Source organism: Desmodus rotundus, chromosome 8, assembly GCF_022682495.2.
Source record: "Desmodus rotundus isolate HL8 chromosome 8, HLdesRot8A.1, whole genome shotgun sequence".
Taxonomy (NCBI): Eukaryota; Metazoa; Chordata; class Mammalia; order Chiroptera; family Phyllostomidae; genus Desmodus; species Desmodus rotundus.
This window is the reverse complement of record NC_071394.1, coordinates 89301883-89317776: the sequence shown is the minus strand read 5'-3', so window position 1 is coordinate 89317776 and position 15894 is coordinate 89301883. Positions and strand designations below refer to the sequence as shown.

The 15894-nt window shown below is 43.3% G+C and overlaps 1 protein-coding gene across 5 annotated transcripts in view; it reads left to right on the top strand.

The window, feature by feature from the left end:
* CACNA1D (calcium voltage-gated channel subunit alpha1 D) overlaps positions 1 to 15894 on the top strand; it is a 312906-nt gene that overhangs the window by 165294 nt on the left and 131718 nt on the right. For 4 of the 5 annotated variants that reach the window (XM_024556516.3, XM_024556517.3, XM_045192201.2 and 1 more), the window contains exons 5-8: positions 3416 to 3558; positions 8181 to 8333; positions 8861 to 9057; positions 14781 to 14884. In XM_024556516.3, coding sequence (XP_024412284.2) covers positions 3416 to 3558; positions 8181 to 8333; positions 8861 to 9057; positions 14781 to 14884 — 597 coding nt within the window. Of the gene's footprint in view, positions 1 to 3415; positions 3559 to 8180; positions 8334 to 8860; positions 9058 to 14780; positions 14885 to 15455; positions 15560 to 15894 lie in introns of all 5 variants that reach the window. The other variant, XM_045192203.2, reaches the window with a different exon arrangement.

The window sequence follows — 15894 nt, the reverse complement described above, 5'->3', positions numbered from 1 at the left end:
TATGTAAAAGGCGGAAGATTTGTGCGTTCTGAAGAGAAACCAGAGTATTGTATTCAGAATATGTAAAGAACTCTTACCACTCAGTAGTAAGAAGACAATCCAGTACATATATGGGCAAAAGTTTTGAACAGACCTTCATGAAAGAAGACATGTAAATGGTCACCAAGCAACTGAAAAGTGTTCATCATTAGTGATTAGAAAAATGCAAATTGAAGCCACAAGGACAGCAATTACATAGCTATTAGTATTACTGAATGTGAAACGATCGACAATACCAAATGTTAAGCAAGATATGGAGCAACTGGAACTCTTATCCACTGCTTGTAGAAATGGAAAATGGTGCAGTCATTTTGGAAAAGTTTGCCAATTTCTTACAATATTAATTAATGATACACTAACCATATGACCATATTACCAGTATTACTAGTAGGTCCTTACCCAGGACAAGGCAAAATAAATGTTATCAAAGAGACTATTTCATAATAGAGAAAAGGTGGAAACAACCCAAATGTCTCTCAACAGGTGAATGGATAACTCATTGTGGTTTATTAGTACAGTGGAGTATCACTCAATAAAAATAAAGGAACCGCCGACAAATGTAACAACTTGGACAACTCTCAAAAACATGGTGAGCAAAAGAAGATAAACAAAAAAGAGAATGAGCTGTATGATTCTGTTTATATAAGATTCAAGAAAAGGGGGGAAACCCCCCCCAAGTGATAATCAGCCAGTCAGTGACTGCCTACAGCGGCACTTAGAGGGAGGAAGCCTGCACCAGGGCGTGAGAGAACTGTCAGAGATGCCGGGTATCCTGACTGTGGTGTTCATTGCTTGGGCTTGTATGTTTGTCAAAACACTGTATGCTTTAAGTGGGTGTATTTTATTATAAATTAGCAGCAATAACATTGTTTTTGAAAAAGTAAAAAAAAAAAGAGGAAACCAAAGTGGAACTGGATTTATTATTTTTTTCTCATTAAATATGAAAAACTTTTAGAAAAAGTTTCATTCTTCCAAAATATGCACTAAATTGTAGTCAAAGAGTGGAAGAAACTTTTAAAAGAGTGAAAAATGATGTCTTCATTTGAATCAAATTCTTACTCCCTAAAGTTTCCAGCTGCAGACTGTATCTCAATCCAATGGATTTTCCGTTCCAAGTCCGCCACAACCTGCTTTTGTCAAGATTCCTAATAACAGAGCCATTAGGAAAGTAACTGATACGTCTAAAATGTTAACTGTTGATATCGTGACCAGGGGAGGATTCAGTGGGTCTACCAGGGTTGATATTATTCCCTGTCTAGGAAAGTTTGATCTGAGCCAACTTTTATTCCTTACCCCTAATTTTTCAAGACACAGATATTTCTAGCATTCAGACTTTTCACATAAGCTTTGTGGATAAGAATGTGCAGTACTCATTCTGGTGCTTCTGGCTTGAGCCAGGTTGGGTAGCTCCTTGCCTTTTTTCTACTCTGTTGGGGTAAACTTTTAATAAGAATCTAGGATAAACTGCTTTCTCCTCATGTTCTTATCTCTTTAGGCAGATGGTACATTTTTTTCGGTTGGAGGTGGTGGTGAAGGGAGTGGAATTACAGAATATTGGAATGGGAAGGGGGTGGAGCTCTGGGTCATTTAATCCAGTTTTCTCATTTTACAGAGGAAACTGAAACCCAGGGAAGGCGAGGGACTTGCTTTAATGCCTCCTAGCTCTTAGGTATGGAAGCCAGCCTTGACCCTTTCCATTCCAGGCTGTCTGGAAACGGCAGCCAGCTTCCCTCTCCGACTCAGGCTCCTCTGTGATGGGAGAGACATCATTCACCTGTTTTCAAGGACATTGCTGAAGAATAGGGGATAAAGGACCATGAAGTATACATTGCAAAACACTGGTACTTGAAAGCAATCTTAAGTCACCACCTGCATAAATTGCTTTCCTAACCCTTTGGGATGAAAATTCCTGTGGCTGCCACATTTCAGAAAAGTTTGAGGTTTTCTTTCTTCCCCTTTCTTTGTTTTTGTGAAGCTATGAACTCGTTTTGGAGGGAGACCTTTAACTTTAGCCTTGCTGCAGGAGTTTATAGTAATCTTAAAAACTATGCTAATGAGAGAAACCTGCCATCTGAAGCTTTGAAAAGGTAGAGACCTGACTTATTTCCTCCTTCCCCCCCACTGGGTTCATTGCTAATTGCTGTAGTGTTATTAAAACAAATGACCGGTCTTTTAATGCCCCAGAATGGCAGGGCTCTGCTTGATCAGGACTGTAGATCAGACCACCCTGTATTTTATGGACTTAGTGTCTTGGCCATCCAGAGGCATGCCAGTGGGGGCAGAGTTTCGGCTTTGGCTGCTAATTAAACTTTAGAAACCTTTCCTTTGTTCCCGGGCCAATCACTCCCACAATCTGATTGGCCAGAGTTGATTCTATTTGAAATGGGCAAATTTATATTTATTCTGAAAAACAAGCAACAATTCCAAAGAATAAATGTTTATTTCAAAGAGCAAAAGTTACTGTCAAATGAGCAGATTGCCTGAAAATAGCTTTATCCGAAAAACCTTTTGAGAGTAGGAAAAAATTTGTCGTGCCTGCCAGATACAATGTTATTCACATTTCAAAAGAGAAAATAACTATATTAATATCTTAGGTTACTGCCTTTGGCCTTTGCATAGTTCCTTAACATCTGTGATTCACATCATTCTGCAAACATCCCCATGAGGGTGGAGGCGGTATATAACATAGCAATTAAGATTTGGGACTTTGAAGTCAATATTCACACACTGATTTATTCATCAAATGTTTGTGAGCACCTCTAACATATCAGGAACTGTTCTAAGCGCTAAGCTAGAAAAGACTAAATGAACAAATGAACAAACAGACTAAAATTCCCTGCTGTTATGGAGCCTGCATCCTAGTGGGGCCAACATACCTGGATTCATATATTAAGTTCTGCCACTAGCTTGGTGAACTTGGGCACGTTACTTGTTCTCGTGGTTTGTTTCCTCTTGTGTAAAATGGTGTTAATAATAATTCTACTGCACACCATTTTATGAGGATACTGTATGTAAAGCGCCCAGCACACAGCGAGCGCTGACAAATGGTAGCAGATATGAGTATTGTGGTTACTTCTGTTGGCACACTTCCACTTGTTGCCCTGGACCCCCAGTGAGCCCCCTCTCCCATGGGGATTGCCTTGCTTGAGGATGTTCCATTGGCAGGGGAACAGGAGCTCAATCCCTGACCCAAATCATGTTGGACCTAGGGGTGACTTTGAGGATTCACGGCCTGGTTCTTGCCTTGACCTTGCTTTTTCTTTATTTAAGCAGCAGCCACACAGAATTAGCCTTTGTTCAAAAATAACTACTATTATCATCCTGTTTTGCTTCCCTGGGTGACAAACTCTAACAGTTCTTCCTCTTCTTCTTTCAGATTGTTTAGTGTAATTTTGGAACAATTAACCAAAGAAACGGAAGGCGGTAACCACTCTGGTGGCAAGTCAGGAGGCTTTGACGTCAAAGCCCTCCGCGCCTTTCGAGTGTTGCGGCCACTTCGACTAGTCTCGGGAGTGCCCAGTAAGCACGTTTTGTTTCCTAAAGCCAGGATTTTGTTGATTTTTTTCCTTCTGGGTGGGTCTCAGGATTATGAAATGGGGTGCTACAAGGTGAGTTGCTGTGTACCAGCCCAGGGCTCTGCAGACGACCTTGGAGGCCTTTGCAGTTTGCGATATACTTCAGTTTATGTTGTCACTTTGATCTCCTGAGAGCGCCAAGAGGGACTGGCAGTGATGAGCCTTCCTGATTTTGTAAAAGAGACAGTCTTCTCTAGCAGAGAGATGGAGTAAATGGTGGCATGAGGCCTTGAGTACAGGCTTCCTGACTCTAGTCTGGTTTTTCTTCTGTGACAGCACACAGGCCATCTCCTCCTCCCACTCCCAGGCCTGCCCTCTGAAAGTAGTGGCTTATGTAGATGAAGGTGTTGGAGGGCCCAACTCACTGCCTTATTTCAAAGTGAAAGCAACAGGGGGCTGGACTTTGGAAAACTCAGCTCTCCACTCTTAGAAACTGTGCCTGTCGCTCTCTGGGGAAAGATGGGAATGCTTTCGTGTCCTCCCCTATATGTAGGGCATAGTAGTACTTGCTTGAAGGTGGTTTGAGGACTGAATGAGATTCTTCAGGGAGAGCTCCAGCACAAGGTCCGGAGCACAGAGGAGACCCTCAGGGGTGAGAGATGTTATTTTCATCCACTTGGCTGTGATACCTGTCTGTGCCAGGTCCTAGTGTGCTTCTTGCTGCAGACCTCTAGGCCAGGACAAGTGCCACCTGAGTGGGAGCAGATGTCCTGTCTGTGCCCTGGCCAGGAGATGCAAACCGGTGCTTCACTGGGCTCTGTCCCTGACAGGACACCCTCTGTTGGGGACTTCAGAGGGTAGATGTCCTGGCACCTTTCCAGGGGCTGTTGTGAGGTGGCTGCCTGCTTGCTTCGAGCTGGGGGAAGGATGTGGGGCTGCAGGGCGTACCTGTCCTGCACACCTCGGAAAGCCGTCAGAAGAGCACAGATCATGGTTTTGCTCCTCCAGAAATTCTTTGGGAATTTTTATTAAACCTGTTGGTGCTCAGAAGGCACCAGAAATTCTCTGGAAGAAAAAAATGATTTCCAAATTTAACATTTTAAAATGTAGGAAGTGGTGTTTTATGTGTACTTGTTTTTCCAGATGGTTCATTTATTTTCACTGAAAAAGATCAGTACAAGTCAAAACCACAAACTATCTGGAAGCAATTGAGAAAAATTGAAATACCTTGGAAATGACTGGCTCTGTTACATGTAAGATGGTTACATGAGAAGTTCAGTGAGCAAACGTATTCTTTCAGATTTAGTTGTTACAGCTTAATCTAATTTCACAGCAACCACGACAGCCGCCCCCCCGCCCCCCAAAAGAGCAAATGACAGGACAGCCAGCCTCCATTGTGCTGTGAGCAGACGCCCAGGTGCTGGGGCCTTGGGAGTGCGCGTCTGGCCGCTGAAAACTCAGACCTCACATGGAGTTACTTTGGCTCCCTTGTCTCATGAGGTTGTCACTAAATGACTAGTCCCGTGTGCCTAGATCCTCTTGAGAACCAGTTTTAAACTGTATTTTTTCCTCCCCCACCCAAAATACCACTTTGAAACTTGACCGAGGTCTGTATCACATTCTCCTGTGGGTCAGCGAGGAGAAACAGGGATATTGAGTCTTGTGTGAGGACTTTTCAGCCCAGACTTTAACTGCCCTGAGAGGGAACACCCAAGTCTCTCATCAGACCCGAATGGGCTTTGGGGAGAGGGGTTTGGGACTATGGGTCATGTTCTTTTCCATGGGGGTTGGTGACTGTGGCCCAGCGATTTCTTCTCAAGTACCTGAAATTGTTAAAAATGCCTGGGAAAGTTTGACTCTCTCCACTTATCTGGGAACTGTCTAGTCATTTCTAAAGAGAGTTGAGACTGTCCTGTAAGATAGGATTTTTTTTGTGTGCATGAAATATATATTCATTGAAGTGGAAGGTAAAAAATGCATGTTTCAAAAGATAGTATGATAGTTCAGACATTTGCAGAGTTCTGACCACCCACACTCAGTTAACTGATAAGTGTTTACTGGAATCCTAGACCGTCAAAGTGGAAAAGAACCCCACAGAACATCCCATCCAACAGCATCACCTTTTAGGTTAGGAAGCTGAGGCCTGTCAGTGGGTATTGACCTGTGCAGGTTCCCCCAGCTAGTGGGTGTCCAAACAGGGCCAGACCCCCAGTCTCCTAGTTCTTGGCCCAGTGTTCTTTCTACTTCATCCCTCTGCCTCCACATCAGAGCCCCGTGAGATCTGTGTGAGCACACACTGACAATATACAGAGGAGCCTAATGTTGTGAAAGCGTGCACTTCACATTAAGATCCATTTTCCTGTCCTGGCTGGGTGGCTTCGTTGGTCAGAGCATATGCCGTACAACAAAAGTCTGCGTGTTCAATTCCCGGTCAGGGCACATATGTAGGTTGCAGGTTCAAGCCCCAGTCAGGGCTTGAACAGGAGACAATGTCAAATCAATGTCTCTCTCTCTCCCCCACCCCCTCTTCTGTCTCTCTAAAATCAATGAAAAAACATACACAGGTGAGGATTAAAAAAAGATACAAACTTCATTATGTCATAAATTTGGCCAGTGTAAAATACAGTAGAAACTTAAATATATTCATGAAACATATGGCTCACTGCCACGGACTTTAGAAGAGCTCACTACTGAATTGTGATTTTGGATGGCCCGTCCTTGTCTAAAAAATGAACAAAAAAATACCCTATCCAAGTAGATTAAAGCAGATGTTTTTCCCCCATCTTTTATTTCCAGAAGATGAGAACCTTAACAATCATCTTATTGATCATTGTTTTTCAAAAGAAACCATTTGGGCATTTAAATATCCGAAGGCAGAACCTAAGATTTTGGTCATAATGAGGGACTTGGAAAGACGGGCTCTTCATGAGTCTGAAATCCTTTCCGCAGGCCATGCTAATGTTTGTTGATAGTTGTGTAGTTGGGGTGAATGAGTAGGGAAGTAAGCCTAAAAGGTTTGTTGAGGCAATAAATATAATTAGGGATATAACTTCCCTCCCCATTCAGTCCACACCCCTTCCCTGTCTTTCTTACCATTGCTGATAAGTATTCTTCTCTCTGCTTGGTGTATTCTGATTTCTAACTTATTTAACCCCAGCACCTTGGCTTAATATTCTTTCATTTTTTGAATATGCATTGGGAAAGTGAGAGGATATTAGAAGAGGGCAGTTTGAATAAGGGTGTGGCAGTGGGGGAGAGTTAAGGAAGGGGAAGGAAAAGAGAACAGAGATAGAGGAGAAGAGTGAGCTGTGCCGAGCAGAAGCTGTGGTCACGGGGTGTTGGAGAGAACGCAGGACACTAAACATGGGAGTCAGGTCCTAGTGCGACTTCTGGTGTCCTGCCCATCAGTGTTCCCTGGTCTTCTGCCTTCTTCCACCCAATCCCAATCCTAATCCTGAGTGTTGCCCCACCCACTACCCCTGTCTCCATTATCTTTTTCTCTTCCTGTACCATGGCTCTGAGTATTACTCCGTGGATAGTTTCCAGGTTTTCATGTTCCTTCCTCATCTCTCAAGCTCACAGTTCAGCTGTAGGATGCTTCCCTCTTAATGCTACGCCAGTGATCAAACTCACTGGGTCTAAGGTTGTTCTCACCCCCTCCTTCCTTTGCCCGTCTCCTACCTCCCTCATTCTGGGAGAGCCTCCTTTTGACATGCTTTTTGTTTGTTCAGATACTAAGATTTGCCCCCATGGCCCTGCCTTATTGGTACATTCTTCTCCCTCAAACTCAGTTGCTGACTTCTGGTGTCTTCCACTGGTTTTGTCTGTTGCTGCCCTGTTCGTATTTCTAAAGAGGCTGCTTTTTTTGCTCATAGACCAAAATCTGGCCCTGTAACCCAGATTCAAAACCTGGAGCCACCTACCTGCAATATGCTTTTCCTTCCTGATATTCTTTTCCACTGTGTGCCCACCAGCCAAGACTCCCCACCCCCAGCCCATAATGTGCTGGTTCACTTCTGTGCTTTTGGAGCTTTCCTCTTTGCCTGGTGTAGCCTCTCCCCTGCCCACCTGTGGAAATCCGCCCTCCTTAGCCCTGCCAAGAAGGAGGCTGCTGCCTTCTCCTCTGTCTTCTCCCCATTCACAAGTGATGTTTTTATCCCTCTTTAATTGTAACTGATGTTACTCATACAGCATCTGTAAGCTACCTTTAATTTGTGCCTAATTCTTATGTCTCCTAGAACACAATCTCTTTGAGGGAACGCACTTTATGTAATACATCCTCCTGTCTCCCAAAGTACTAACCTTATGCTTGTCACATGGTAGATGTTCAAGGAATTTTGTTGAGTGGATGAACTAATGCATGAATGAATGAATGACTGACTTTGATATTGGACAGTCCCCTCTCTGGGCCTTAGTTATTTCATCTGTTAAGTGAGGAAGTTGGATTAGATGATCTTTAATTTTTTCTTAACTTTTCTCACATCCAGATTTAATGCTAATTAAAAGCTTTGAAATATTTCTGAGTTTTATTACTATGTGTCATATGCAGAACAGGCACCATTAGGACATATATGTGCATCACTGAAGTTTCTTTCTGGCTCACAAATTTCTCTCTCTCTCCCCTAGGTTTACAAGTTGTCCTGAACTCCATTATAAAAGCCATGGTTCCCCTCCTTCACATAGCCCTTTTGGTATTATTTGTAATCATAATCTATGCTATTATAGGATTGGAACTTTTTATTGGAAAAATGCACAAAACGTGTTTTTTTGCTGACTCAGGTAAGTAATGAAAATGGTAGCTAACCCAACTTAAAATTTTTTAAAAAATTTTCTTCCAAACAACTTTTATAGTTTTAGGAAAATGTAAAACAAAATAAGAGTGAGGGGGAAAAAAGAGCCAAATGTACCAGTAAATGTACTGAACTAGTTCCTGATGTGAATTGTGTTCCGAATAAATGAGAATTTAATCTCTTTTTCTGTCCTTATTTCCCATGTATGGGGTCCTGGCAAACAAGATGAGGGACCTCCAAAACTAGAACATGAGGTGAATCAATGGTGTTGTTCTATGTAGCCTTGAGAAAGGTGCTGTGAGTGAGCCCAGAGGAGAGAGCAGTGATTCTGAGTACAGGAAATAGCAGAACCTATGGAGCAGGGACTATGTGAAGTTGACCTTGAAGGACAAGTAGGATTGTGAGACAGCAGAGATGGGAGGTAGGGCGTTCCGGGCAAGGGTACTTGGCTTCCTCAGCCTTGGTTTTCCTGCTGTTCATCTCTTGAGTAGTGAAGCCTTCTTGCTCTGTTTGCAGATATCATAGCTGAAGAGGACCCGGCGCCGTGTGCGTTCTCAGGGAATGGACGCCAGTGTACTGCCAATGGCACAGAGTGTAGGAGTGGCTGGGTTGGCCCAAACGGAGGCATCACCAACTTTGATAACTTTGCCTTTGCTATGCTCACTGTGTTTCAGTGCATCACTATGGAGGGCTGGACAGACGTGCTCTACTGGGTAAGCATCTTGAGAGAGTCATTGGAGTGTTCTTTCTGTGGATAACAGTGTTGCATTAGCTAGAGCCATTGAAGAGTTGGCTGAAAAAGAAACCCTAGAAGTCAGTTCTTTGGGAAGGGAAGCAGACCCTCTCTTCACTCAGCAAGACTCATCATCCTCCCCTGCTCAGAGCCTTAGTTTCCACTCTAGATAGCAGGATGCATAATGTTGGCCCCCTCCACTCCCCAGTGCTGCCTGGGGAGTTTTTGCTGAGTGTGCCTAGTAGTCCCTTTTCGGACAGACCCAAGAAGGCCAGGACTATCCTCATTCAACTATTAGAGAGCCAGGGGATATTTCCCAGGTTTAGAGGCTTCCATGGGCTAAAATTGATCTTTTGCACATAAAGGCAAGTTGCTTTACTAGAATTCCAAACAGAAGATAGGGAACATAAATTGCATTCCTTTCATGTTTCCCATAACTTAGCACAGCCCTAAAGCCAAAATGGGTTTTCCCCATTATAATATTTTCCTTGCATATTCAATATTATATAAATCAGCCTAGCAGAAGCCCTTAGCTCGCTCTCTCTTCCTTTCTCTGTGGAGCCAGAGAACTCTAGCAGAAAGGGTAGAAATGGAGCGGGGACCCATCCAATGTGTCGTTGGATGGGCAAAACAGATGGACACCCTTTCGATGGCTGGGTCAGGCTCTTCTTGTTCCTGCCAGAGCCAGAAGGGTTTCCCATAATTTTAATTGCCATTTCCCAGAGCTGAGTTTGTTTTTTGTTTGGTAGAATTTGAAAAAGCTCACAAAAGTTTAGAAATTATTTTCCATGCCACAGAGTTGCTGGGAAAAACAGCTGACGTGTAGATTTCGAGCCTAAGCCCAAGTCCAAGTGGGACTAACTAGGATTCCAATAATGACTTGTTAAAAGGTAATTTGTAATAAAATACTTCTTGAATGTGGGCAGTCTCTAGTTAGGAGGCCTACAGATTGAAAAGTAGCTTCTGACAGAGTAGCTTCTAAATTTTAGACACTTTACAGGATTTTAAATTACTCTGTAACTTCAGAGAACATAGCGTGTAATGGTCATGAGTAGGTTTTTGCTTCCCTTCACCAGTGGACGCCATGCTTACAGGATTGTAGGTGCCCCTATATTCAAAGAAGGTATGTTCTTATTTTCATCCCCAAATTATGAGTCTAGTTTGGTAATAAGGTTTACGCATCACCAACATGTTATATCTTGTTTCTCCCCTTTTCTCTCCTTTTTCTTACTGTCACAGGGGCGTGTGTGTGTCTGTGTGGGTGTGTACATGTTACTTATATCCGTCAGACAGTGCCTTTCATGAGGAGGAACAAGGAAGGAGATTATATGGATGAGCCAAGACCATGGCCATGCAAGGGGACCCTCAAATTAAGTAGAGGGTTTGTTTTCACTGTTATCCTCTAAAAAGTTGCAACTCCTAGTTAGATTAGTTGATGTCTCCCTTCCGGTCTTCCCTTGAAATTTCCATTAAATAGAAAAAGCGTCATCCAAATAGCCCAAACTCTGATCCTTCTCCCAAACAGTACAGAAAACAACATTTTGATTTTTTAAAGAAATAAAATCTGTGACTCCTCTTAGCTCCACTGTTCTCTCTAGTCAAGGTGAATTGTTCATTGCTGATCCAACATGCCTTGACTAACGGACAATTTTATGTTTTATATTACATTTCTGCACACGCTCCCATGACAGTTTCCTATTGTCAAGCAAGTGAAACCTCTGGGAGTGTGTGAGGAAGGCTGAGAAGACTCCACGCACCCTGAAGCAAGTCTCCACTTGCTGGCCTGGGAACCTTTTAAGTATCGCCTAATAATTTTCATCTCTGTTGTTAATGTGACAGAGTCAATAATTTGACTGTAACAATTATATCGTCTATGAAATACATGGCATCTTTACTCTGATGGAGGACTCACGTAATTGATCAACACTATCCCAGTCTATATCCCTTTATAGAAAGTCTGGGATTTTGAAGATGGAATCAGTGGAATATAGAGAACCATCGAACATCCCCAGGGTCCTACAGCAAGTGTTGTGGTCCTCGATGTAGAATGGATGTCTACAGACTTTTATAAGGGGCAGATAATAAGTGTTTGGCCTTGTGGACCATTATGTCTGTGTCACAATTACTCAGTTCTGCCCCCTGCCCATGTTGCTCGGAAGCAGCCATAGACAATGTGTAGACAAATGAGGTGGCTCTGTTCCAATGAAACTTTTTCAATGTACACTGAAATTTGAATATTGTATAATATTCATGTGTCTTAAAATATTCTTCTGATTTTTTTCAACCATTTAATAATGTAAAGGCCATTTTTAGCTCAAGGGCTATACAAAAGCAGGTGGCAGGGTGGATTTGGCCTGCAGGTCGCAGTTTGCTGACCCCTGGTCTAGACTGGAATCCAGTACTCTCTCCCTTCTAGAACACCTGGGGGCAGCTAGGTAATGTCTTCCAGGGTGTTCACGGAGATCTTAGTCTCTGAAACACATCAGGTTGTTTTTAATTACCTGTTGATTGCTTTTATAACTCATCATGGAGATAGGCAGGAGCCAAGGCGCCAAGCCTTCTTAATATGTTTTGGGCCACAGTCAGCTGGAAGCCACACAGCTGTGTTTCAGAACATAATGTCCCTGCCCAGCACAGTGCCTGGCACAGAGCAGTTGCTCAGCCAATACTAATAACTATTACTCTTCAAGTGTATAATCCCATTGCCTCAGTAGAGATGGCCCATGTTTAAATATCAATTTTTCTCCACAGCTAGGATATCAAAGAAACATCTTGAGAGATAACTAAGAAGATCAGATTTTAAATATTGATGGCAAGCAAATTTCTCAGTCCTTTAGGTGTTCGTATATGGTGGACAAAGCCCTTGCCACGGATTGTGTTTCATCTTGTCATATTCAGTCGGTGTTCAAAAGCTCATTGATACCTTAGCTCTCAAGAGAGCCTGGCAGATGGTCTTGAGAAGTACAGGTGGGCCCAATATGCAGAAAGATTCATTTAGAACAAAACCACATGGTTGTGTAGGGAGTGGGATTATTAACTTCTGGTGGAAAAAAGTTACTTTGTAGAGCTCTTTTATAAATTGAGTTCTGTAAACATAACTAAGCTGTATCTGATCCACACGTATGTGTTGGCCGCAGAGGCAGAAGGAGGCAGTGCAAGGAAAGAGCATCGAGGCTGGGATAGGGCTGGGTTTGTGAGCTTGGGGAGGTCCCCGAAACTCTTTGCACCTTAATTTTGTAGTCTGTAAGGTGCAGAACAAGACTACATAATCCGTTTTTTTCCTTCAACTCAGAGGAATGTTTTTGAATGGAAGAAATTAAAATAGTATTGGTTTCAGGAGAGAGCTAGCCATATAAATCATTATGGCCTCTTGCCTTATCGCCAAGCTCCTATGGAGGTGCTGACTGCCAGACTCTATTAGGACATTGTCATGGTCAAGTTGATCATTGACTTCATTCCAGGTACTGTCCCTGGGAAATTCCTGTCTAGTTGGCCAAAGGCTTGCCTTTCTGTACTTTTCTTTTTTTCCATGCCCAGGGGAGCTACAACCAGTATCCCATTTCCAGTAGTGTTTTCAACAGTTAGACAAGACTGAAAGCCGTAGGCTGGCCTTTAATTGGGAGGAAACCTGAGTATGTGTTTCAACCTTTGAAGTAAGAGAAAACTGAAACTCAATAGAATAGTATTTCCTGGGCACCAGGTGACTCCACATGATGAGTTTGACATAAAAATTTAAAAATTAATGTAAACTGAAATGCTTCAGCTCATGCCAATTTCTCCATTGTTGATAAACACCGTGCAGACAAAATCCCAAGCAGAGTCTCTCTTTTCATGGGTATTTTGGGGGATAGCTTGCCAGTTCCACTTGTCCCGTGTAGGGGGTAAGTTCTAAGAAATACTAGCCTCTGAAAAGAGCCTGGGTTGAGAAGTCTTAGTTGGAAGAAAGACTGGCTCATATTGCTTGAGTTCTGTTTCCCTTCCCCAACGTCTACAGATTTAGAGAGAGTCTCCTGTGGCCTTTGTTTAGCTCTAGCCTTTCCCCAGCCCACTGCCTTTTCCAGAGGTGTAGAAAAGTGAGGACTCCTGGTGGGAGCCCTGGACCTGAACATCTATCTCCCATCCTGTGAGCTTGCTCTCTCTTGTCGCCTGTTCCAGCAGAGAGGCCCCTGTGGAAGGTCCTGACTCCAGGCTGGGCTCTGGCCACTACATCAGGCAGCCTGTTTCTTATCCTCCACACACAGGTTTTTAAGTCAGTTTGGGGGTGTAGTTGCTTTGGAAGAATTACCTTCTGCCTTCCTGCTGAAATTAGTTTATCCAACTTAATTAGATCAACAATTGCAGCCATGGCCTTGGCTCATTCATTACTCTAATTGCCAATGTAAGATGTGCAGACTGATATGAGTTCTATTAAGTACATCAGTTTTCATGTGGCCAAAACAGGTGTTTCATAAGGGATTTAATGCCTTTTCCTTAGACTTTAGCAACAGATGTTAGGTGATTTTTTTTTTAGTGTTCTTTCCCCCTCTGTTTGGCTTCTGCGTGAGGCAAACAGTAAAATGCACAAGCCTCATTCTATAAAGCTAAAACCTGGAGCCACACAACACGGAGGAAAGCACATGCTTAAAGGCCTAAGGGCTTGCACCTGCGAGGCCCAAGCCATGAATCGGCCCAGACTATATATAGTTCCTGCCCGGCTAGGCCTGGGGTCATTCATTCTGTCCCTGACTGATCCTTAACATCTCCTTCCTGGGAGAAACATTTGCCCAATTTTACAGTGACCTGTGCTGTTGGAAAGTCCCATCCAGCACAAACCTTGAAGCACCTCTTTGCTCTGGCATGAAAGCTGCTCATGACCAAACCTCTCCTGGGCCTGCCAGGGAGGCCATGTCTGCCTGCCTTGTTTGAGGGTGTCCCACAAGTAGGGCAAGGGGTTCCTCCAGACGAGCCAGTCAGCTCACAGCTGAAGCCAAGCTGAAGCCAGCTTTTCGAGACTGGGTCATCTAGGTCCAAGAAAGGTGTGGGGGATAAGGACTTTTTCCCTTTCCTGGGTCCTTCCTGTGGCGCAGTCATAAATAGCTCATTCCCAAGGGAACCCTTGAATGTAAGTCAGCTAGCTGACTTCTGAACACTTGTCTGCTTTGCATTAGTTTAGCTGTGCTCGCACTTACTGATTGAGGATAATCCAGATTTAGGTTAGGTTAGGTTTCCTTGGATAGCTTGGCTTCCAATGGAAAGCTATTATTTTAGTTTTTTTTTAAAGAATTGAATTTATAGAGTCAAATGTTGCCAATTTATCTCTGTAAGACTTTTCCACCATCACAAATTTTAAAGGCAAAAATAGTACTAACAACCTCAATAGAGAAAATAGTTTTCAGCTAAGCACTAGTTTTGTCCTCTACCAAGACCTTTTCTGAAAATCCCTTATCAAGGCAGTTCCTTGTGAGGAAGAGCCCAAATCCCAGCTGATTTCCCTACTGGTGGCCAACGTTAGCCCTTATTTGCCCTGAAAGCTGTGATGACTGTGTGTGTGTACGTGCACGTGTTGGGAATATAGAACCAATATGTATTGGCTACTGTTGTCTCCGATTTGAAGTTAAGTAAATGTTTCATTAAATGTATAGAATGCTGTCTCTAATGTGATCCTCTCTCCTTACTAGATTTTCTTATTAACCCGCTCCTATGAGACCATCTTATTTCTTACAGATGAATGATGCTATGGGATTTGAATTGCCCTGGGTGTATTTTGTCAGTCTCGTCATCTTTGGGTCATTTTTCGTACTAAATCTTGTACTTGGTGTATTGAGCGGGTAAGCTACACCTCTTTCATCTTGAAAACAGAGTCCCGAGGACAGTTGCCAAGACCACACAGGCTTTGCTAGATGGGGGCCGCCGGGTGGGTGCCAAGCGCTCTGCGTCCTCCAAGATGCTTTCTTTCCTGCAGAGGCTTCCCGAATCACGATGTTTCCTGGAACCTCGCCAGCTTTTATGAAAGAAAGCTATAGAATAGTTATTGACCAGAAATTAATCAGTGTTGTTGCTTGGGATTTAAATCGTTTCCGTTGCTTGTCTTTTTGTCCATCCTAAAATGAGATAACATTTATAATTGCTTTATTGGTCTGGATCCAAATATATAATGCAGATTAATTGATACAAAACAGTAGGTAAATGAGCTCGTTCTGGCCAACTTTTCGTAGGCTACAGAATTCAACAACAGAACTTGTCCTTATTTGAAGACAAAAAAATGAAAGGCCCTAGGTGGGGTCTTTGTCCTAGGAGCACTCATCTTCCATCAAAGCCCCCAGTGGTCTGGCAGCTGCTCCTGGGGCTCTGCTCTTTAGTAAATAGATAACTGATAACTGGTCTCCTTACATTTTACAGGTAAATGATGCGATAGGATGGGAATGGCCATGGGTGTATTTTGTTAGTCTGATAATCCTTGGCTCATTTTTCGTCCTTAACCTGGTTCTTGGTGTCCTTAGTGGGTAAGCAGTTGGATCCATGTTGCACATTCTGCTGCCTCGTGGGAGGTGGCTCTGTGTGTCCCCCAGCGCCCCTGCAGCTCCTCTGCATGCATGTGGACTCTGGTGTCCCCTCTGTGTGTTGCTTTTGGATTGAACTGTGATTCTTTCTGCCTGTATCTGTCTGTGTTTCTGACACTTGCCAAACACTATTAATTTAATGAAATGTTCCCCTGAAGCCAGTTATGTTCATTTGCTGATGTGCAGAAGTGGATTACCAGTGAGGAAAAAGAGTCCCAGCCCTGGTCTCCCCCAGGAAAGGGCATCTTTTAGGTTTTATTCACATTGGTACATAACCT